We start from the raw sequence: 25,434 nt of genomic DNA, 5'->3' as shown, positions 1-25,434 counted from the left end.
CATAGTTTTGGAAGTCCTAGCCACAGCAATCAGAGAAGAAAAAGAAATCAAAGGAATCCATATTGGAAAAGAAGAAATAAAACTGTCACTGTTTGCAGAGGACATGAACCTATATACAGAAAATCCTAAAGATGCTACCAGAAAATTACTAGAGCTAATCAACGAATTCAGTAAAGGTGCAAGATACGAAATTAATACGAAATTGCATTCCTATACACTACCAACAAAAGATCAGAAAGAGAAATTAGGGGAACAATCCCATTTACCACTGCAACAAAAAGAATAAAATACCTAGGAATAAACCTACCTAAGGAGGCAAAACACCTGTATACAGAAACCTATAAGATACTGATGAAAGAAATCAAAGACAACACAAACAGATGGAGAGATATACCATGATCTTGGATTGGAAGAATCAACATTGTGAAAATGACTCTACTACCCAAAGCAATCTACAGATTCAGTGCAATCCATATCAAATTACCGATGGCATTTTTCACAGAATTAGAACAAAAAAATTGTACAATTTGTATGGAGACACAAAAGACCCCAAAAGGAATCAAGAAAGAAAAATGGAGCTGGAGGAATCAGGCTCCCTGACTTAAGGCTATACTACAAAGCTACAGTAATCAAGACAATATGGTACTGGCACAAAAACAGAAATATAGATCAATGGAACAGGATAGAAAGCCCAGAGATAAACCCACGCACTTATGGTCACCTAATCTATGACAAAGGAGGCAAGAATATACAATGGAGAAAAGACAGTCTCTTCAATAAGCGGTGCTGGGAAAACTGGACAGCTACATGTAAAAGAATGAAATTAGAACACTCCCTAACACCATACACAAAAATAAACTCAAAATGGATTAGAGACCTAAACCTAAGTCCAGAAACTATAAAATTCTTACAGGAAAACATAGGCAGAACACTCTTTGACATAAATCGCAGCAAAATCTTTTTTGACCCACTCTCTACAGTAATGAAAATAAAAAACAAAAATAAACAAATGGGACCTAATTAAACTTAAAAGCTTTTGCACAGTAAAGGAAACCATGAACAAGATTAAAAGACAATGCTCATAATGAGCGAAAATATTTGCAAATGAAGCAACTGACAAAGGATTAATCTCTAAAATATACAAATAGCTCAACATCAAAAAAACAAACAACCCAGTCAAAAAATGGGTGAAAGACCTAACTAGACATTTCTCCAAAGAAGACATACAGATGGCCAACAAACATGAAAAGATGCTCAACATCACTAATGACTAGAGAAATGCAAATCAAAGCTACAATGAGGTATCACCTCACACCAGTCACATTGGCCATCATCAAAAAATCTACAAACAATAAATGTTGGAGAGGGTGTAGAGAAAAGGGAACCCTCTTGCACTGTTGGTGGGAATGTAAGTTGATACAGCCACTATGGAGAACAGTGTGGAGGTTCCTTAAAAATTTAAAACAGAACTACCATATGACCCAGCAATCCCACTACTGGGCATATACCCAGAGAAAACCATAATTCAAAAAGACACATGCGGGGCTTCCCTGGTGGCGCAGTGGTTGAGAGTCCGCCTGACGATGCGGGGGACACGGGTTCGTGCCCCGGTCCGGGAGGATCCCACATGCCGCGGAGCGGCTGGGCCCGTGAGCCATGGCCGCTGAGCCTGCGCATCCGGAGCCTGTGCTCCACAACGGGAGAGGCCGCAACAGTGAGGCCCGCATACCACAAAAAAAAAAAAAAAAAAAAAAAAAGACACATGCACCCCAATGTTCAATGCAGCACTATTTACAACAGCCAGCACATGGAAGCAACCTAAATGTCCATCAACAGAGCAATGGATAAAGAAGAAGTGGTACATATATGCAATGGAATATTACTCAGCCATAAAAATGAATGAAATTGGGTCATTTGCAGAGACCTTGATCAACCTAGAGACTGTCATACAGATTGAAGTAAGTCAGAAAGAGAAAAACAATATAGTATTTTAACACATATACGTGGAATCTAGAAAAATGGTATAGATGATCTTATTTGCAAAGCAGAAATAGAGACACAGATGTAGAGGACAAACGTACAGAGACCAAGCGGGGAGGGGGTGTAGGATGAATTGGGAGACTGGGATTGACAGATATACACTATTGATACTCTGTATAAAACATAATTAATGAGAACATGCTGTATAGCACAGGGAACTCTATTCAGTGCTCTGTGGTGACCTAAATGGGAAGGAAATCCAAAAGAGAGGGGATATATGTATATGTGTAGCTGATTCACTTTGCTGTACAACTAACACAACATTGTAAGGCAGCTATACTCCAATAAAAATTAATTTTTAAAAAGACCTTAATAGCATTGTCCTCTGGCCACTGATCAAGAACAGATAAATATTAATAACTAAAATAACAGTAAAACTAACATTCACTCAGAGATTTTAGTATACCAAGTACTGCTCTACTCACTTCACTTGGATTAACTCATTTAATCCTCACCTCAAGTCCATGAGGTAGGTATAATCTTTATTGCAATACTTTAGATGAGAAACTGTGCACAGAGAAGTTAAATATAACTGCTCCAGGTCATATGGCTAGTAAAAGGCAGAAGCTGGATTCAAACCCAGACAGTCTGAATGATAGTCCTAATAAAAGCTCAGTGGAATTCCAATTCTGACCTATCTATTTAGCAATTTAAACAATTAATATCTGGTGTTGGTGAGGTGTGAGAAAATTAGCACAAACCTTTGTCAACTTGTACAATCTTACTGATAGGCAAGCTGGTGGCATATATCAAAAGCCTTTAAAATGTGTATTCCCACTGTCCTAATAATTCTACTTTGAATAATTTTCCCAAAGAAATAATCAGGGGCTCTGGTAATAGTGGAATAAGAAATTTAGACAAACTCTCCCACTAAAAACAACTACAAACCCTGGACAAACTTTTTTTAAAAAATCAGCTTGAATGCATCAGTAAGCTAGCAAGGCAGTGAAGAATTATGGAGGCAAATCCAGAAGATGATGGAAATGCAAAGAGTGAGTCCACCATTTGAAACGGTTTTCCCCTGGAGTAATTGCCAGTTCTGTAGAGTCAGCTAAGAGGGTAAAGATCTGAGCATTGCTTCTGACAGCCTCTTGGATTTAAGAGAACAAAAGTAAAAGTCTGGAGGCTACCAAAGAAAAGGGCCCTGGTAATCCTGCTTTGGGATGGAACCACACTGGCTATTCTTCAGAACAAAGTAAGCCAGAGAAAGTTTTGAAATACAGCTTCAAATCGCCTCAATACTTGGATTTGTATTCAAGCGAGTCTGGATGCTAGTGGTCTTACAGTTACCTGCAAGAAGCAAATTTTAATATTCTCTGGAGGAAAATAATGCCATCCTAGGACCCACGATATTTTACAATTTTTCACATAGAATGTCCACTACACAGTCAAAAATAACCAGGCACAGGAAGAGGTGAAACAATATGTAAGAAAATTAAGAGAAACAATAGAATACAACAGGACAAAACCCACACAGACTCCAGATTATATTTATTGAATACAGAAACATTAAGATAATTATCCTTAATGTATTTAACAGGATAAAAGGCAAGATCAAGAATTTCAGCAGAAAACTAGAAACTATAAAATAAGGTAATGGTAATTCTAACATTAAAAAATATAATAACTAAAATTAAGAATGCAATAGAAGGTTTTAAAAATAATTAGGCAAGGCTAAAGAGTGAATTAGGAAACTGGGAAATAAATCAGAAAAAAATATGCAGAATAAAACATGGAAAGACAAAATGTTAGAAAATACAAAAGCAAGTAGAAGAGATGGGGATTCAGTGAGAAGGGTTAACATATGTGTCCTGGGAATTCCAGAGCGAAGGAAAGAGAAACTAGAAATAAAGTTATAAAGAGGTAGTGGCTGAAAATTCCTTAAAATTGATGAAAAAGAAAGAGAAAAAAATGTTCATTCCATAATAGGAATAAGCCAAATTTGGCCAGTTGCCTATTCTGATATGGCCTGTGAGTTAAGAATGGTTTTTACATTTTTAAAGGGTCATAAAGAAGAAGAGAAGGAGGAGAGACCATATGTGGCCCCCACAGCCTAAAACTTGTATCTGTTTCTTTACAGAAAATGTTTGTGACATCTGAACCACAGATTCAAGAATCTCTATGAACCCCATATGCTCCTCTAAATCCACTCTCATGCTCAGTAGCCCAGGTTGTCATGAGAAGGAGATTGGAGGGAGAAGAAAGGACAGTGAGATTGGGGTATTTATTCCCCCAGCTGTCTCCTAGGTCACATAGGTTGCTTGCAACCCTTGACCAAAAGTGACAGTTCCTGTAAAGTGGCTTTCTCCATATTGTCTTTCTGTTTCCAGCTTTTAGTAAAAGTTCCTCTTACTCCTTCATACTTGGGGTGGTAAAGACTCCGAACTGGGGCTTCCCTGGTGGCGCAGTGGTTGAGAGTCCACCTGCCAATGCAGGAGACACGGGTTCATGCCCCGGTCCAGGAAGATCCCACATGCTGTGGAGCGGCTGGGCCCGTGAGCCATGGCCACTGAGCTGGCGCATCCGGAGCCTGTGCTCTGCAACGGGAGAGGCCACAACGGTGAGAGGCCTGCATAATGCAAAAAAAAAAAAAGACTCTAATCCTAATCCAGCCTCCTGCTATTACTAGCTCCAAGTCTACACTATCTCCCACTGTTTTGCTATATGTTGTCCAATGCCTTTGTCAATCACCCCTTCATTAATTATCTCTTACCCACAAGGTCCCCAACAGATGCTGGCCATACCTAGGTATATCATAATAAAACTGCTAGAAGAAGAAGGAAAAGGAGGTGGGGAGAAGGAAAGGGAAAAGGAAAGGGAGAAGAGGAAGGGGAGAAGAAGAAAAAAAGAAAACAAAAAGAAAGTATCTTAAAAGCAACCACATGCAAAAAGACAGAATTCCTACAATGAAACAACAATTAGCCCAAGAGCTGAATTCTAAAAAAATAATAGAAGTCAAATGATTATGGAAAAATATATCCAAATAACCAAAAGAAAGTAATTTCCAACCTAGAATTCAATATCCAATGCAAACATCTTTCAAGAATTAAAGCAACATAAAGATATTTTCAGACAAACAAAGCTCAAGAAAATTCATCACCAGCAGACTAAATTAAATACTAAAGGGTATTCTCTGGCTAGAAGGAAAAATTTACCAGATGGAAGCTAGGAGATGGTGGAAGCAATAAGGAACAATGAAAGGGATAACAGATATAAATGAGTACTGGCTGCATAAAACAACAGTGAAAATACATACAGAATATATATACACTTAACAACAGCTCATAAGTTTAAAAGACGGTAAAAGAATCTAAAGTGTTTTAAAATCCTTGCAACATCTGGAAAGAGGCATAAATATTAATTCATCATAATTAGAAAAATCATGTTGCATTTTTCAGGGTACCCACTAAAAGAATAGTTAAAGAAAATAAAAGATTAATAGAGGGTTGGAATAACATAAAATTATCAATCCCAAACAAAGGTAATAAATGAGATGAAAAAAGAAACAAAGAAAGATGGGACAAAAAAGAGTAAAATAGGACAGAATATATAAACCAAAATATCACATTAATTAAGGCACTTAATTAAATCCTTCAAATTAAAGGCAAATGTACCAGACTGGATTAAAAGTAAGCTGCTTAGAAGATATATGTCTAAGAATAAAAATATAGCAGGGTTTCTGTTAAACAACAGAAAAAATATACCATGTAAACACTAAAAACAACTGAAAAAGCTGGTATAGCTCTATTAATATTGTACAAAGTAGACTTCAAAGGAAAATTATTATTATACATACACATTTCATAATGTTAAAAGGCTCAAAGCACCAGAAATATTTATTAAAATTCCTAATCATTAAAACAAAGTTGTTTATTTGAAAATATTTAATAATAAAGCTAATAACCTCTGGCAATACTAATTATCCAATATCAGGAATTAACCAATTATCCAATAACCAAAAGCAGGAATCAAGAATGAAAAAAGAGATATCACTACATGTCCTATAGACATTAAAAGATAAAAGGATATTATTTATGAACAACTGTATGCTAATAACTTTTGCAAATGGAAACTTACTAGAAAATTTTCTAGAAAAACATAATATACAAAACTGACTCCAGAAATAACAGAAAATTTGAATGGATCTTTGATTATTAAATCTATAATTGAAAAACTGCTCTAAAAATGAAATCCAGGCCCAGATTGCCTCATTGGTAAGTTCTACCAAATATTTCAGGAAGAAATAAAACCAATGTTAAAATTCATTACAAAACTACATTAATTTACACAGTATTGGTGCAGGAATATATAGACAAATCAAGAGAAAAGAACTGAGGTCAGAAAAAGTTCCATGCCTATATAGATGCTTGATATGCTAAAGACTGGACTACAGCTTGATATGCTAAAGACCGGACTACAGACAAATGAAGAAAGAATAGTATTTTCAAATGAATGGTCCTAGGTCAACCAAATACCCATATCCATATGGAGATCAAGAATAAACTTGATCTCTATCTTACACCATCCATAATAATCAGTTCCAAGCAGATTGCAGTTCTAATTTTGAATGGAAAACAGTAAAACTTTTGGAAGATAATAAGAAAATATCTTCATGAACTTGGGAGTATGAAATTTAAACAAGCCACAAAGGCACATAAAAAGGTTGATAAATTTTTCTAATAAAATTAAGAACTTCTGCTCATGAAAAGACACCAGTAAGAGAGGAAACAGGAAAGCCATACAGTGGGGGAGAATATTTACAGCACATAAACTGCACATAACCAGACTATATAAAGAACTTCTACAAATCATTTCTGTTGAAAGAAAATGAGACACACAGGCACTTCACAAAAGAGGATAACCAAAAATGAAAACACCCAACTAAAATTTATAAAAAGATGTTAGGAATCTTCCCTGGTGGCGCAGTGATTGAGAATTTGCCTGCCAATGCAGGGGACACGGGTTCAAGCCTTGATGTGGGAAGATCCCACATGCCGCGGAGCAACTGGGCCCGTGAGCCACAATTACCGAGCCTGCGCATCTGGAGCCTGTGCTCTGCAACAAGAGAGGCCGCGATAGTGAGAGGCCCCTGCACCGTGAAGAAGAGTGGCCCCTGCTTGCCACAACTAGAGAAAGCCCTCGCACAGAAACGAAGACCCAACACAGCCATAAATAAATAAATAAATAAATATTTTTTTTAAAAAAAGATGCTAAACCTTTTCAGGCATTAGGAAAATACAAATCAAAACTACAATGAGAAACCAGTACAAGCTCACTAGATTAACTAGAAGTAAACAAACTGAAAAGCAAGAAAGCAAAGTAGTGGAATTCTCAAACATTATAACCACTGAGTACAACCACTTTGGACAACAACTGTTTGGCAATATTTACTAACAATACACATACTACCTATGACCCAACAATTCCACTCTTTCCAATAGAAATGCATGTACTAGAGTGTGAATAAGAATATTCATCAAATGAAAACATAAATAACCTAAATGCATGTCAACAGTACATTATATTAATAAATTGAAGTATATTCATACAATCGATTACATGCAACAATGACAATGAACTAACTATTGATACACTCAAAACACGCCTGACTCTCTCAACAGTGGTACTAAACAAAATACATAAGACAACATAAAAGAATACATCATTGTCTCATTTCTGTAAAGTTCAGAAATAGGCAAGAGTAAATTAGGGTTAAAATAATGGCTACTTTGGGGTGGTGGGGAGGAAGAAGTGACTAGGGTATATGAGGGATGTCTAAGGTGTTGGTAATGATCTATTTCTTGACCTTGATGATGGCCACATAGATGCCTACTTTGTAAGAATTCATCGAGAAGCATATTTCTACTTTGAGTACTTTCCTATGTATGTTGTACTGCACAATAAAAAAAGAATAAGAAAATGAATAATCAGGAATGTGATACAGATTTATTTACAATGATATTCTCTGTGGCTTGTTTATTATGATTAAAAAAGTAAAAAACAAAAAAAGGAGGAGGGATTACCTAGATGTCAAACACTAATTAAATTATGATATGTCCATACAACAGACTATCATTTAATTATTTAAATTCATGTTGTAAAAGAATATTTAATGTCATAGAAAGATAAAACCTATTGTTTAGACAATAAAATGGGTTACAACTCACTATACACAGTTTAATTCCATTTTAATAAAATATATGTAAACATATATATGTACATATTGCAAGGAAAAAGAAAAAGACTTGAAACAATATATACCAAAATGTTGACAATGAGAGAAAATTATAGGTGATCTTTATTTCTTCATCTATATTTTCTAAATTTTTATAGGTAACATGTAAAAAAAATTGAAATAAAAGAATTCTTTTTCTGAAAATTGTCCAGAGGCTTTCAAATTTAGATAATAGTCTGGCTTCCCATGGAAGCACATCCTTGAAACAGAATATTTCTCATCTGAAGGCTGAAGCACTCTTTCTTATAAGCTAACATATGTGGACTCCAGAGTTAAACATCACAATATAACATAGCAAGAAATCATAAGCTGTCTGCACAGCTCCACCTCAGATCACCAGTGTTCTCATCAATTAGAGCCATATCATGGACTTCCTATTGCTTTTTACAGTTTCACTTAAGTTAAGAAAGTTATTAATAAGTGACTAGTCCATCTAATTTTTCACTAACATTTGTCTTGCTTCACAAATAGAGACCAAACCAAAAAAAAAAAAAAAAATCTGTTTCTTTCAGCCCCACATGCAATGCCTTGTGCTTAGTTTTTCCCACTCTCATGTGGTCTTTTTCTTTCCCCCACCATCAGAGTTCCACCCCTCTTCCAATCTCTTCCCAAATAGTTCCCCCCCAACCTAGGAAGGTTTCTGCAATTCACGTAACCCAAATCTGCTCAGAAGTTCTCTCAGCACGTAGGAGTCCAGTAGGGCCTTTCAGCAGGTCATTCCTCCTGTACTACAACTTCATCTTCCAGTGGCTTCTATAACTTTCAATATTCTAACTTCCTACCTCTCTGAATACTTTCCTCTGCCTGTGTTTAAATGTATGAGGAAGAAGAAATACTAGTAAAGAGCATCTGTTTTTTATAAAAGGAATCAAATGCTACCTCTCACCCATTAGGATGTCTACTCACATCTGTTAAGATGGCTATATACAGAAAATAACAATTGTTGGCAAGGATGAGAAGAAATTGGAACCGTTATGTATTGGTGGTGGGAATGTAAAATGGTGCAGTCTCTGTGGAAAACAGTATAGCAGTTTCCCAAAAAATTAAACATAGAAGTTCCATATGATCCAGCAATTCTACTTCTGGGTATATAGCAAAAGAACTGAAAGCAGGGAATTGAGTAGATATTTGTACCTCCATGTTCACAGTAGCATTATTCAAAATAGCCAAAATGGGAAAGCAACCCAAGTTCCATCGAGAGATGAATGCATTAAAATGTGGTATATCTGTACAATGAAATATTATTCAGCCATTAAAAAGGAAATTCTGACACATGCTATGACATGGATTAACCTTGGAGACATTAAGTGAAAAAAGCCAATCACAAAGAGACAGCTACTGCATGATTCCAATATGAGGTACCTAGAGTAGTCAAACTCATAGAGACAGAAAGAAGAATGGTGGTTACCAGAGGCTAGGGGGAGGGGGAATAGGGAGTTACTGTTTAATAGATACAGAGTTTCAATGCTGCAAGGTGCAAAGAGTTCTGTGGATGAATGGTAGTGAAGATAGCACAACAGTGTGAATGGACTAACGCTACTGAACTGTACACTTAAAAATGGTTAAGATGATGAATTTTATGTTGTGTATATTTTACCACAATTAATTTTTTTGGTCATGGTTGCAAAACTCTATGAATATACTAAAAACCATTGAATTGTACACTTTAAAGGTTGAATTCTATGGTATATGAATTATATCTCAACCTGTTACAAAAGCAAAAAAGGAATCAAATAGGAATTCTAAAATTGAAAACTATATTTGACATTAAGAACTATTTGGATGGGTTTAACAGCACACTGGTCAAAACAGAAGATAGAATTCATGAATTAGAAAATAAGTCAACAAAAATTAGTCAGCTCAAATCAACAGATAGAAAAAAGAACAAAGAACAGAACAGAACATAAGAGACGTGCAGAATACAGTCAAACAATCCTAAAATTGATATAATTGGAGTCCTAAAAGGAAAGAAGAGAGAGAATAGAGCAGAAGTATTATACGAAGATAGAAGAGCTAAGATTTTTCAAAAAATTATAACAGTCATCAATTCACAAATTCATGAAGCTCAGCAAATATGAAGCAAGATAAATGGAAGGACAGAAGGAAGGAAGGAAGGAAGAAAGGAAGGAAGGGAGGGAGGGAGGGAGGGCGGGAGGAAGGAAGGAAGGAAGGAAGGAAGGAAGGAAGGAAGGAAGGAAGGAAGGAAGGAAGGAAGGAAGAAAAAACAGCCCACCTAGGAACTTAATAGTCAAAATGTTGAAAACAAAAAATAAAGAGAAATTTTTAAAAGAAGCCTCAGGGGGAAAAAAATTACATTCAGGAGAATAATAATAGAATGGCATCTGAATTCTCATCAGAAGCAATAACATATTTAAACTGCTCAAAGTTAAAAATAAAAAGTAAACCTTTTATGTTTAATAATTTTATGCCCAGGAAAAATATGGCAGAATAAAGATATTTCAAAGAAATGATTAAAAAGTTCATCACCAAAAGAAGTGCACTATGGAAAAAAACTGGAAGATCTTTAGGCTGAAACAAAAATGATCCCAGAAGTAAACATGAAATAAGGGAAGAGTAAAAAATGCATAAATATAAATACAAAAGATATTGACTATTTAAAGCAATAATGATAACAAAGACTTCTAGGTTTATAACAAAAATAACACAAAGGACAAGAAGGAGATGAAATAAAATTAAACTGTTTTAAAGATCTTATGTTGTTTGAAAAGTTGTAAAAGTACTAATTTAAATAGCTTTTAATATGTGTTGAAGGCAACTGTAATCTCTACAGTAAGCACAAAAAGAACAATACAAAAAGATACAACTAAAAAACTGAAAGGGGACTTCCCTGGTGGCACAGTGGTTAAGAATCTGCCTGCTAATGCAGAGGACACGGCTTCAATCCCTGGTCCAGGAAGATCCCACATGCCGCTCAGCAAATAAGCCCGTGCACCACAACTACTGAGCCTGCACTCTAGAGCCTGGATGCTGCAACTATTGAGCCCACGTGCTGCAACTACTGAAGCCCATGTGCCTAGAGCCCATGCTCTGCAACTAGAGAAGCCACCGCAATGAGAAGCCCACGCACCACAACGAAGACTAGCCCCCGCTCGCTGCAACTAGAAAAAGCCTGAGTGCAGCAACAAAGACCAATGCAGCCAAAAATAAATAAAAATTATTTTTTAAAGTCTTTAAGGGCTTCCCTGGTGGTGCAGTGGCTAAGAATCCGCCTGCCAATGCAGGGGACACGGGTTCAATCCCTGGTCCAGGAGGATCCCACATGCCATGGAGCAACTAGGCCCGTGAGCCACAACTGCTGAGCCTATGCTCTAGGGCCCACGAGCCACAACTACTGAAGCCCATGCACCTAGAGCTCATGCTCCACAGGAGAGGCCACTGCAATGAGAAGCCTGCACACTGCAATGAAGAGTAGCCCCCACTCGCTGCAACTAGAGAAAGCCTGCACGCAGCAACGAAGACCCAACACAGCCAAAATAAAATTAATTAATTTATTTATTTATTTATATGTAAAAAAGAATGGTACATGCACATTTTTTTTAAGTTTTTAAAAAAATACTGAAAGAAAATCAAATGGAATAATAAACAAATACTTGGTTAATCCAAAGAAGGTAGAAAAGGAGGAATAAAGGAACCTAAAAACAGGTATGAGAAATAAAAAACAAATAGCAAGATGTTAAACTAAAACCCAATGATAGCAACATTTATGATAAAAAATAAGCGGACTAAATATTTCAACTATCAATATAAAGCAAATATTGATGGACCAGTTTTTCAAAAAATAAAAAGACCCAATCTTTTGCTATTTATTTACAAAAAAAAAAAAAAATCCTTTAAAAATAAGGACACAAGAAACTTAAAGGAAAGGGATGGAAAAAGGCATGCAATGCAAACACTATCTAAAAAAAAGTTGATGTCTATATTAATATCAGACAAACAAATGCATTATAATGCATTTTAAAATGCATTATTATAAAAATGCATAATGCATATAATGCATTATTAAATAAAAATGGGACTATTTCATAATAACAAGAGGACCCATTCACAGGAAGACACAACAATCCTACATGTTTATGCATATAGCAGCATAGCTCTAAAAATATATGAAGCAAAAATCAATAGAACTGAGAGGAGAAATAAACAATTTCACAATCACAGTTGAAGATTTTACAAACCTCTCTCCATAAGTGATAGAACAAACAGACAAATGTTAGTAATAATATAGACAATTTTTTAAACTATTAATCTATTTGACCTAATTAGCATATAGAGAATACAACACTCAACTGCAAAATACACATTTTTGTAAATTCATATAAAATATTTACCAAATAGACCAGATACTGAGCCATAAAGCAAGCCTTAACAAAATTCAAAGAATTAAAATCATATATTTTCTTACCACTAAGGAATTAATCTAGAAGTCAATAATAAAATAACTAGAAAATTATCAAATATTTAGAAATTAGGCAACACACTTTTAAATAAAAGAAAGCACAGTGGAAATAAGAAAGAATATTGAACTTAAATAATGGGATTATGACATTAAAATTTCTGGGATGCCTTTAAAAAGTCTTTAGAGGATAAAATAGCTTTAAATTCATATACTAAATCTTTGCTTGAATGATCAAAGATTTCATCCCAGTAAGCTAGGAGGAAAAATAGACTAAATCCAAAAAAAATGTACAAAAAAGGAAAATAAGAATGAGAACAAAAATCAATGAAACAGAAAACAGACAATTAGCTAAGTTGGTTCTTTTAAAAGATTAATAAAATTGACAAAACACTACCACAACTGACCAAAATGAACTGACCAAATGAGATAAGATTCAAATGACCAATGAAGAATAAATGGAGAAAATCACTGTAGATCCAACAAACATTTAAAAAAGAATAATTGTATATTATATATAACTTCTTGACAAAAAATTTGGCACACTAGATGAAATGGTTAAATCTTCAACAATGCAAAACTGACACAAGAAAAAAAAAAGAACATCTGAATAGTCCTATATCTGCTAAAGAAATTGAAATCATAATTTAAAATCTTCCCACAAAGAAAATGTCAGACCCACACAGCTTCACTGATGAATTATTTAAGGAATAAATACTACCAGTGTTACAAAAATTCTTTCAGAGACAGTGGAAGAGGGTACACGCCCCTGTGTATCATCCCTGACAAAGACATCACAAAGAAAAAAAATGAAAGGCCAATATCTCTCATGAACATAGATACAAAATTGCTAAATATTAGAAAATCATATACAATTATATAAAAGAAGACAATCTCTCATGACCAAGTAGGAGTTATTCCAGGAATGCATGGCTAATACAACATTCAAAAGTCAATCAACATAACTCACCACATGAACAAAAGTAAGGAGAAAAACCATACCATTTCAATAATTGCATAAAAGGTATTTGGTAAAATTTAAAACCTGTTAATGATAAAAATTCTCATAAATCTAGGAATATAAGAGACCTTTCTTAACCTAATAAGGAGTATTTGCAAACTAAAAACAATTAGTCAACAAAATACTTAATGGTGAAATACTGAACATATTCTCCTGAAGACAAGGATGTCTATTATCTCCATTTCCATTCATTTCATTGGAGATTCTAGCTAGCACTAATTCAAGAAAAAGAAATAAAAGGTATAGATTTTGGAAAATAAATAAATAAAATAGTTTTTATTCACAAAGACATAATTGTGTATATAAAAATCCAAAAGAACCTACAAAATATTCACATTAATAAGCAAATTTGGCAACTTTGCTGCAAAGTCGGTAAATAAAATGGTTTATGCTAACAATAAACAATTAAAAACAAAAAGTTTTTAAATCCCACTGACAAAGCACCAAAAACATCAGGTATCTAGGAATAAGTTTAACAACAACAATAAAAAAAAAAGTGTGTAAGACCTTGACACTGAAAAGTACAAGATATTGCTAAGAGAAATTAAAGAAGACCTAAACATATGGCTGGTCAACGGTCCTGAACTGAAAAACTCAATATTAAGATTTTCATTCTCTCCAAATTGGTTTTTAGATTCAATATAATCCCACTCAAAATCCCTACAGGCCTTTTTTTTTTTTTTTTTTTTTTTCGGTTTGGGTGGAAATTGACTCTAAGTTTTAATGTATGTACAAAGATCCTAGAATGGACATAGCAGTCTTGAAGAAAAAGAACAAAGGCAGTAACTGATTAATATTTACTATTACGCTATGCCAATTAACACAGTGTAGTACTGATGTTAAGAATAGACAAATAAACCAGTGGAACATCTTAGGGTCCAAAAATAACCCTAAACATGCACAATCACTTGATTTATGACCAAGGCTCAGTGCCGTGGTGGAGGTATCAGCCAGATTGCAGGAGAATCAACAGAACAAGAGGAGGGGAAGTGGAGACACTCGTCCTTTCCCTCTCATTCACACCAACGTTGTCTGGGTGCACTTCCAAAAATCAAAATCAATTATAAGATCATCTAATGAAAACCCTCGATGGTTTCTTTCTGCCCACATGACAAAATGTAAACTCCTTGGCAAGATCCTGGGATTCTATACCACTGGATCTTGCCTCCTACTCTCAACTTTCTTCTGTCCCCCAATGCTGACTCTCTGCTTTGGATGTAATGAATGCCTTGCTAGTCCCCAAGAGCACTTCCCCCTGCACACGATCTCTCCTCTTACAAGACTGCCCTCCTTACTCCCCATCAGCCTAACCCGTCATCTCCTCCCAGGAAGCCTTCCTAGATTCTCTCGATAGTCTAAATGCTCCTCGATAGTAAGACATAACACCCTGAGCTGACCCCTCTCACATCCTCTATTGGTGTTTATCATCAGTGGTCCCCAATAGACTGGGAGAAAATTGAAGACTTGTATCCCGATCCCCTACCACCTAAGTCAATACGTTTTCTTTAAAGAAGGAACACCCTAAACAAGATTCCAAGAAAAGTTGGTGGAGAATTAAGAGTAGAACTTGGGTTGGCCAAAAAGGAGCCTGGGAGAAAGCAGACAATGTGAGAGCAGAGGGGAATCAAGCATATCAGCTGAGTCTATTTTGCTCCAAAGTGCAATGCTTTTGGAGCATCATTAAGTTTTTACAATTTTTTTTAAACTCTGGAATCACAGTCTCATAGTAAATCACTGCTTCCAGGAAGCCACCCAGGATCAACTTCCTCCCATTAAAAATGCCCCCCAGCCACTTCCCTGGTCCCCACACACGCACCTAGGGTGATCATGATTCAGGTGACTGTGTAGGGTACAGCGCCTACAGCCTGCTCTTCTGTCTGAAGCCTCTGCTTGAACAAGAGGCATGGAACCTCCACAATCCTTGACACAATCGTTTGGCTCACAGCTCCTGTAAGCTCAAGTCAGGAAGAAGACTGATTTTTTTAAATTAAACTAAGAGGAAAATTTATATGCCAGCTTGCCCTCACAGGTGAGAGGGGAGAGATGACAATATTGCCAGCATGGGGACAGTAGTGACATTGATAATATCACTGAAGTCAGACCTCAGCCACCAGGCACTGCTGACAAGTCCTGATCATCAGAAGAGAAACACACCCAAGAACAACACTTCCTCCCACGAATGAGACACTCAGATGAAAATTACAGGGTGTCTGGTTCTGTCCTCTTTTTGCCAAAATAAATGTATGGTAGAAATACTCAGCACAAACAGAAAAGACAGAAATGCCAAGGAAAACAGTATGAAATGTGAGGATACTATAATACAAATTCATTTTTCTGTCTGTTGTATTACTAGACATAATAACTTGAGTTAAACGTTTTCGGTTTTTACCCAGGAGATACCACAGGCTGCTGAGGTGGGCTGGTGGGCATGCCAGTGTCTCAGCTCCTCCCCACTCTCCATGTCCAAGGGATCACTGAAGGAGGAAATCCCAGGGCCAGGCCTGTGCTGATCAAGCTTAAATAACCAATGCTATCAGCAATGGTTTTTTTTTACTTTCTATTATGAAATAATAAACTATGGTACATACATACAATGGAATATTATTCAAAAATAAAAAGGAATATGCTATCTGATAGCCCCCAAAATATACAGAAGAACCTTAAGTACTTATTTCTAAGTGAAAGAAGCCAATCTGAAAAGGCTACATACTATATGAGTCCAACATTATGACATTCTGGAAAAGGCAAAATGATGGAGACAGTAAATAGATCAGTAGTTGCCAAGAGTTAGCGGAGAGGGAGGGATGAGTAGCTGGAGCACAGAGGATCTTTAGGGCGGTGAAACTACTCTGTGTGATACACAAAGGTAGACACATGTCATTATCCATTTGTCAAAAACCCATAGAATGTATACTGCAAAGAGTGACCCCTAATGGAAACTATAGACTTTAGCTGATAATAATGCATCAATATTGGCCATAATAAGCATACCGCCCTCATGCAAGATGTTGATAATAGGGAAACTACGGGTGGCAAAGGTGGTCTTTCTACTCTATTCTCTATAAACCTAAAACTGCTCTGAAAAATAGTCTATTAATGAAAATAACTACTATGACAAGCCATGGGGACTGCCTGTATTGCTGGAAGTCCAGGAAAGAAAAGTCCTGGTCATCTCGTGACTTTCAGCTGGACAGCAGAGGCGTCATCTGTGTGAGAACTCAAACGGTATCCATCTACCTAAACAGAAACCACAGGTAAGGCCTGAAAACTACAAATCAATAGGATGAGCAAGGTACATGGGTCCAATTTGCTTTCAGCATCAGTGATAAGGAAATCATAGGTAATAGTGATCCTAGAAGAACCCAGAGGGGTGCCCATCTTCCAAGGAGAGAGAAGCAGGGTGGGCAACCAGCCTGTGGAGTCACTTCCGACCCCATGCTCACTGTCCGGCCCTACACACATGCACCAGCGACCTCAGCTTAGGGTCACCCAGGCTGACCACCCAAACCTCTCACCCCTCAGCTGCGGAGGTCGGTGGTGGGGGCGGAGGCACTGTGCGGAAGGGGCCAGGCCAGGGAAGGATTCAGAGAGAGGGACTTGAGGAATGAAACACACAGCTTGGCTCACTCTGTCTCCAAATTTCTGATAAGGCAGCATGACTGGCAGGGTAAAGCACAGATCTAGCAGTCAGGAGACCAGAGTCCAGTTTCAACTCCCTGGACAACCTGGCCCTTTCCCCTCATCTGCAAAGCAGGGATAATAGCTGCCCTAGAGCCACTGAAGGTTACAGCTGAAATGGACCATCCTACAGGTGAGGTAAGCAAAGTCCAAGGAGATGAAATGACTTCCGTAAGTTTGCACAGCTGGGTGGCGGTCACACCTAGCTGACCAACCGCCCTCCTCCCAGTTCTGTGCGGTTTTTTTTACCACTACAGATCTAAAACAGAGATAATCTGTGCAACAAAGAATATGGTCAATAATATTTTAATAACTTTGTATGGGGACAGATGGTTACTAGACTTAGCATGGTGAACATTCTGTAATGTTTGCAAATGTCAAGTCACTATGGAATACACCTGAAACTAACATGATATTGTACATCAACCACATTTCAATAATAAAAAAGATAATGTGTGTGAAAGTATTTTGGAAAGTTAGATGCACTAGATAAAGGGAAGCGGCTGATCTTTCCATCAGCACATCTAGTCCTGTTCTGCTCTGGCTGAGCATCTTCTGTGTGCTCTTGGCAAGTGTCAGCTGTGACCACCACTAGCCAGTGGTGTTGCTGTCTGAGGTTACAGAGCCAGGGAAAGAAGGAAGCTCTTGGCCCCAAGGCACCAGAATTGTGAACTGGGAGGTGGCACAATTGGCTCCATTCTCCTCTTTGCACTTCCATACTCCAATGGCCATAAACAATAAGGTCTCCTTAGGAGAGGGAATATGTTTTGTGACTAATAATTCCATACTTAATCCATGAAGCATACCAGGCCAATAATCCACTAAGTGCTTGAAAGAGACTCATTTGACTTTTGCTTCGGCATACCCCTTCCTAGCTTTCGTTCACTCCATTTTCAGACCTTCTGTCCTCTCACCAGCTTAACTAATATGCAAACATTTTCAAGAACTGCCTCCAAAACAGATGATTACCAACAGACTGGAGAATGACGAAAATGTAGGCCATCTACATAAGTGAACCAAGCTGCCCAAAAGGGATCATCTGTGTGGCTTAAATCATGGAGATGGGCTACATCCACAAGGCTTAATTCACAATTGCTGGCTTTCGCAATCTAACCCAATTTCTTGACCCAAGGCTTGGGAGGGTCCAATCCTTTCAGTCTAAGAGCCTCCACCCCAACACCCATGCCCACACCCTAAACCCCCCCACACACAGATGGCAAAGCCCCCTCTTCCCTGGTGGTCTCCACTGTGACACAATACCATTGGCATAATTAGGAAGACACCAGAGAGAGGGCAGCTCCATGTATTTTTTATGAGAAATGAGTCAATAATTTCCTATTTCTCCCCACACTCTCTTAGAGGAAGGGCCTAGAGCCGAGGGAGCTGCAATATTAGATGAGCAACCTCACAGCAGAGTGTGGATAAGAAGGCAGCATATGGTGAATGTTGACAACAGACAGGTGCCCTTCATAGGCCCCTCCACCTCCTCTAAGCCCCACCAGCCCTTCATGTCCACTGATTTAATGGTGCCTTTTAACAAAAAGGCCTGTACCTGGAAAACGGTGCTGGGTCTGTCCCTTGGTGAGCATCTTAACCTGCCCCTCTCATCACCAACCCAGCTGCCTTGGGGAAAATGCAGCTGCCCACCTCCCCGTACCTAACACCCAACCTCCCAGTCACAACAACCAAGCTAACAGGTGAGCCACACACATCAGAAGCTTCTTGGTTAGTTTTGACTCAACAGTATCCTTCAGTGTTTTGTCCCTATTTTATCAAATCTGTCACTATTAGAACAGAGAAGAGTCAGAAGGGGACTCATTACTGTGACCATATGATTTGCTACACCATCTTGAGTGAGTCATATCCCCTGGGTCTGTTTCCCTATTTGTGAGTTAAGAGGGTTAAACTACATGATAGTTCAACTGGGCTCTGATCTCCAATAGGTCTACTCATCATACCCTGCTAAATGTCCCCATCCTACCCCACTTTCCTCCAACTCCCACAAAAGGTAAGAGGTCAGGGTGCTGGGCCTCTCATTTTTATAGTCAGTCTGGAGGTGAGACTAACACAAAAGAGATTTTAGAACTCACCAGATTTTGCAGCTGGCAGGAAACTCAAAATCTACTACCCAAATGCCACGCCTTCAGGCAGGTAAGGTAGTATCATCCCTAAGATGTAGTTAGGAAAACTGTAACCCAGAAAGGCTAAGTGACATGCACAAGGTTCCCAGCTGTCTTAAGAGGTGAGAACAAGAGGACCAGCAGCCAAATCTTCAGTTTCCTCGTGTTTCCCCAACTCCACCGCAGTTGTCATGGAAAGGCATTATTTCAGGTGTGAGCCAAAGCTTTAAAAGGAGCTACTAAGTGTAAAAACAAGACTTTACAGAAGCAAATCATAGCTAGAATCCCTTAATATTCATATTATTATTTATCATCAAGAAATGGTAGTAAGAGCTTTGATGCTAAACCCTTTGCCAACTAGAAAGCTACAGAGAAATTATGATTTTCCTACCTCCAATCTATTTCATGAACCTGGAAATCAGAAACCATGTCAGGGTATTCACAGTTAATGGCAAAGGAATTCCAGCCCAACATACACAGAGCCTGGGAAGAAGCTCTCTGCTCTGTTAAACTACAAGGTAATCTTGACACATCCACATATGTGTTTACAGCTCTGCCAGTGTTTAATAAGAAACTGTGGAAGCCGAAGAACTGTTCTATTTATCTGCAAAATTTTAATGCCATTGCTATAAATAGCAAATGCTTTATTTTAAAAACTCAATCAGTTTTTTTAAACTTAAATTTCATTTCCCATATGTGTATAAGAAGCTCTTTTAGGTTGAAACCATCAGTTGAATTATCTAAGCCAAAATGATCATATTTTCCTCACTAACTAACATAAAAATTTCTAGAAATGTGCTCACAGTGAAAAATATCATTCCCAACATGTACTAAAATTCACATTTAAGAATCCCAACATTCACTTTAGGGATGATTTTTCTCTTGTAAATGATCAGTCTCAACTCATTTAATCCCCCTAAAAAATCCACACAAGCCACTCAGAGAATTATTCCTTGGGATTTTAAAGTCTATTAAAACACACCACACAGCTGAAAGCAGGTGTTGTTCTGAGTCTGGAGCATCTGAACATCAGCTCCTCTTCACTGGAGAGAAAAGTAGTAGGTAGTTGGGTCCTCACAGAGGAAGGGGCTGGAGTCCTTGCCCACTGCTGGTACTGATCTGAAGGCAGAGAGGCATCATTATGCCACCAGCAAGACATCTAGTCACTGTCAGGTCTTGTTATCCTGGCAGGAAGCTGGCTGTTCCCTTCAACCATCTCAAGGCTGCGTCCCACTAGCTGTTTAGCCCTGAGAGTGTATCTTGCCTCAACTCAGCCTCCTGATGGCTTCCTGATGACCCACCCAGTCAGCAGTCCAGCTGGACGGAGACCCCTGGGACCCTCGGTAATCTGAGGCAATGAGGGCCGCTGCTGTCTGAGGCTGAAGACTTACCAGGTATACTGCCATCTAAAGTGTCAACTGAAGAGTAGGAAAAAGGAAAAACAATTTCCATAGAACACTGAAACTAGATTAAGAACCTGACATTTTCCTTTGCCATGACGTGACATCCTTGCTTTTTCAAAGGAGAAAATCACTTTAACCAGCCCAGTGGCTCCTTCCTGCTGCAACATGTTCTAGGCACCCATTCAATGACTGTTTAAGCATGTCTTGATTCCAGCACATTTACAGAGCATTTATCTTCTTTTAATTCCTTCCATGGCCTGTAGAACTAACAACCCACAGCAGGGTAATCCAGTAGCAGTACTCCTCTTAGCCACAAGAGCCAGGATTAACCACAGACTGACTACCTCAGCAAATTTAGGCAATGGAGAGCATGGACAATTGAATGCCATTGGTCACCTCCAAAACTCATTTCAGCAAAGAAACAACTCATTCTTTCCCAAAATTTACCCAAAAAAAAGAAAGAAAAAGAAAAAAAACGCAAGCAAACTTGGAGGAGAGTAGCATCCCTGTTGCCAAGAGTTAATTAGCTTTCAAACAGCCAAAGGTCAGCAGCATATAATAGAAAAGTCCCCATAATGAGAGTAATCAGTAGGTAGGCGTTCAGCAATTGTATACCAAGTGAAAGATTCATCAATGCAGTGGCAATGCATGCCTGCTTCTGCAGCCCCACCACCCAAGCCAGTGGCTTGCACTCCACATGGAATACGAAGGAAGCCTCTGGTCTCCTCCACATCCATCCACTGACATGCAGGGCCTCCAAACCTCCAAAGGACAAAAACACGAGGTGAGGATATCGATCAAGCATCATGCTCCCTATGTTCCAGACATCAGTCATGCTAGTTCCCACCCATTTAATTACTCTTCTGTTGACCACCCACAATTAATTTAAAGACATGACAACAAGGTCTGAGATTTGAGGGATGTACCTGACTCTCTCTCCCCTCCAGGAGTGGTGGAATCTGATCAGCAAAACCAATCTTCCCTGGATCACCCATAAAGGCACTAACCTCATCCACATTCTCAAAAGCGTTGATGACATCATATGGCAAACAGGACAGAAGGTCAATCACAAACCACGTCTTCAGATAGTTCATGCGGATGAGTTTGGGGTCGGAAATCACCTCCCCAGCTGGTCCAACAAAAGTGGTATGAAAATTCAGCACAATGTCCACCAAAAAGATAACATCCACGATGCTATCCACAACAAGCCAGGCCACATTGTTCTGCCTGGTTTTAAAGGAGACATTATAAGGGACCAGGATGGCTGTGTAGAAGGTTAAGATCAAGATGATCCAATCCCACGTGGTCTTGAAAACACAATAATGTAAGATGATGTGAGGGGGAGTCTTTGGTGCCTCTTGCTTGTATTGGGGAAGGATGTCTGAGCCCAGCTGCAGAACCTGTACAGAAAAACATGGCCAAGAGAGAACTAAGTTAGGATCTCACTGTCAGCATCAAACCAGTCAGTATCTGTCACAGACGAATACTCGTAACACTCCAGATGGATCATTAGATGCAAGAACAGGTACCAAAGGACTATGGCAGAATGGAATTGAACATTGTAATATAATCAATCATAATGAAACAATAAAACACTGTTATTCAGCTTACTGTGACCCAATCATTGTACTAAGTACTCCACATACAAATATTATCTCAATTCTAAACACAACCTTGTTTTATTAGCCAATTATTATTCTGTGTGACAAGTGAGAAACTGAGGTGCAAGAGAATTAAGCAACTTGTTTCCTGAAGTCAAGATGGTGGTGTGGAGGATGCAGAGTTCACGTCTCCCCACAACTAGGGCACCTGCCAGACACTGGTGGGGGACCTCAATGCCCAAGGAGATAGGAGGAATCCCCAAGCAACCTGGTAGGATGTGGAAGGGAGCGAGGGGGGAGGAGAAGTGGAGGCTGGGCAGGACAGGCGAACCTGAGGGGTGGCTGGGAGAGGGGAGGGATTCCCACACCTGGAGGGACCCTCGGGGCCTCAGAGGATGGGGAGTGGGGTGCACCTAGCATTTCACCTGTCCAATCAGGCCCTGGAAACCTGCTGGGCTCCTGGGCCGGGTCCTCTGCCCTCCGAGGCCCCCTCTGGGCCATGTTCATCCTAGGGGAGTAGCGGGGTGGGGAGGGGGTAGGGAGGAAGAAGAGGAGAGGTGGGCGGGAGGGGCGCTCTAGGACCAGGGAATCAGGGTAAGCACCACGGGTGTTTCCCCCACTGACTCGGCCCAGGAAGACTGCTGGGTTTTTGGGTCTGGTCTTCTGCCTTCCAGGGCCCCCTCTGGCCTCGTGAGTCCTAGGGGCATAGGAGGGAAGGAAGCAAGGGAAGAAGAAGAGAGGACAATGGGGAGGGGCCCTCCAGGATCGGAGGATGGGGGGAACACGCCTAGCCTGCTGGGGTCCTGGATCTGGTCCTCTGCCCTTCAAGGCCAGAGGCACTCCTGGGCCCCACCTGCTGCACTGAGCCTAAGCCCCATACCCCCACCTCCCGCCAGGGCCTTTTCTAGCCCTGTGGGTCCTAAGCATAGGCCCCACCCACCACCTAAACCCTGCCCCTGCCTAAGTCTCGCCCCCCACAGCCAGGGACTTTTCCAGCTTTTTTTTTCCCTCCTCTTTTTTACTATTATACCTCTGTTTTACCTTCCAGCTGTTGTTTCACCTGTATTTTTACTTTTTTATTCTTCCTAACATATCTATTACTTTTCTAATCTTATTTTATTTTTGACCCTTTGTTATTCTTCTGCTCCTGTTTTCTTTTTTTCCTTTTTTCTCTTCCCCACGCAGCTTGCAGGATCTTGGTTCACAAACCAGAGGTCAGGCCTGAGCTCCTGTGGTGGGAACTCTGAGTCCGAACCACTGGACTAACAGAGAACCTCAGATCCCAGGGATATTCATCTGAGTGAGCTCTCCTGGAGGTCCTCATCTCAGCACAAAGACCCAGCTCTAGCCAGCAGCCTATGAACTACAGTGCTGGAAGCCTCAGGCCAAACAACCAGTATGACAGGAACACAATCCCACCCATCAAAAAACAAATGAGATGACAAAAAACTATGTCACAGATGAAGGAGCAAGGTAAAAACCTAAAAGACCAAATAAATGAAGAGGAAACAGGCAACCTACCTGAAAAAGAATTCAGAGTAATGATAGTAAAGATGATCCAGAATCTTAGAAATAGAATGGAGGCACAGATTGAGAAAATACAAGAAATGTTTAACAAAGATCTAGAAGAAATAAAGAACAAACAGAGATGAACAACACAATAACTAAAATGAAAAATACACTACAAGGAGTCAATACCAGAATAACTGAGGCAAAAGAACAAGTAAGGGAGCTGGAAGACAGAATGGTGGAAATAACTGCCTAGGATCAGAATAGAGAAAAAAGAATGAAAAGAATTGAAGACAATCTCAGAGACCTCTGGGACAACATTAAATGCACCAACATTCAAATTATAGGCATCCCAGAAGAGGAAGAGGAAAAGAAAGGGTCTGAGAAAACATTAAAAGAGACTATAGTGGAAAACTTCCCTAACATGGGAAAGGAAACAGTCACGCAACTCCAGGAAGTGCAGAGAGTCCCATACAGGATAAACCCTAGGAGAAACACACCAAGACACATGTTAATCAAAATAACAAAAATTAAATTCAAAGAAAAAATATTAAAAGCAACAAGGGAAAAGCAAAAAATAACATATAAAGGAATCCCCATAAGGTTATCAACTGACTTTTGAGCAGAAACTGCAGGCCAGAAGGGAGTCGCAGGATATACTTAAAGTGACAAAAGAGGAAAAGCTACAACCAATATTACTCTACCCAGAAGGGTCTCATTCATTCAATGGAGAAATCAAAATCTTTATAGACAAAGCAAAAGCTAAGAGAATTCGGCACCACCAAACCAGATTTACAACAAATGCTAAAGGAACTTCTCTAGGTGAGAAACACAAGAGATGAAAAGACCCACAAAAACAAACCCAAAACAATTAAGAAAATGGTAATAGGAACATACATATCCATAATAACCTTGAATGTAAATGGATTAAATGCCCCAACACAAATACATAGACTGTCTGAATGGATAAAAAACAAGACCCACATATATGCTGTCTACAAGCGACCCACTCCAGACCTAAAGACACATACAGACTGAAAGTGAAGGGATGGAAAAAGATATTCCATGCAAGTGGAAATCAAAAGAAAGCTGGAGTAGCAATACTCATATCAGATAAAATAGACTTTGAAATAAAGACTGTTACAAGAGATAAGGAAGGATACTACATAATGATCAAGGGATCAATCCAGGAAGAAGACATGACAATTATAAATATGTTTGCACTCAACATAGGAGCACCTCAATACATAAGGCAAATGCTAACAACCATAAAAGGGGAAATCAACAGTAACACGATAATAGTAGAGAACTTTAACACCCCACTTACACCAATGGACAGGTCATCCAAACAGAAAATAAATAAAGAAACAGAAGATTTAAATGACACAATAGACCAAATGGATTTAATTGATA

The 25,434-nt window shown here is 38.8% G+C and overlaps 1 protein-coding gene across 2 annotated transcripts in view; it reads right to left on the bottom strand.

The window, feature by feature from the left end:
- The window catches only part of KCNH1 (potassium voltage-gated channel subfamily H member 1), a 422,184-nt gene that overhangs the window by 308,210 nt on the left and 88,540 nt on the right, over positions 1-25,434 (bottom strand). Inside the window, exon 6 of one of the 2 annotated variants that reach the window (XM_067032186.1) lies at positions 21,919-22,311. In XM_067032186.1, coding sequence (XP_066888287.1) covers positions 21,919-22,311 — 393 coding nt within the window. Of the gene's footprint in view, positions 1-21,837; positions 22,312-25,434 lie in introns of both variants that reach the window. The other variant, XM_067032191.1, reaches the window with a different exon arrangement.

The sequence above is a fragment of the Kogia breviceps genome, chromosome 1, assembly GCF_026419965.1.
Source record: "Kogia breviceps isolate mKogBre1 chromosome 1, mKogBre1 haplotype 1, whole genome shotgun sequence".
NCBI classification, from domain to species: Eukaryota; Metazoa; Chordata; class Mammalia; order Artiodactyla; family Physeteridae; genus Kogia; species Kogia breviceps.
The sequence above is the reverse complement of the archived record's forward strand: the minus strand, read 5'-3'. Positions and strand labels throughout refer to the sequence as shown.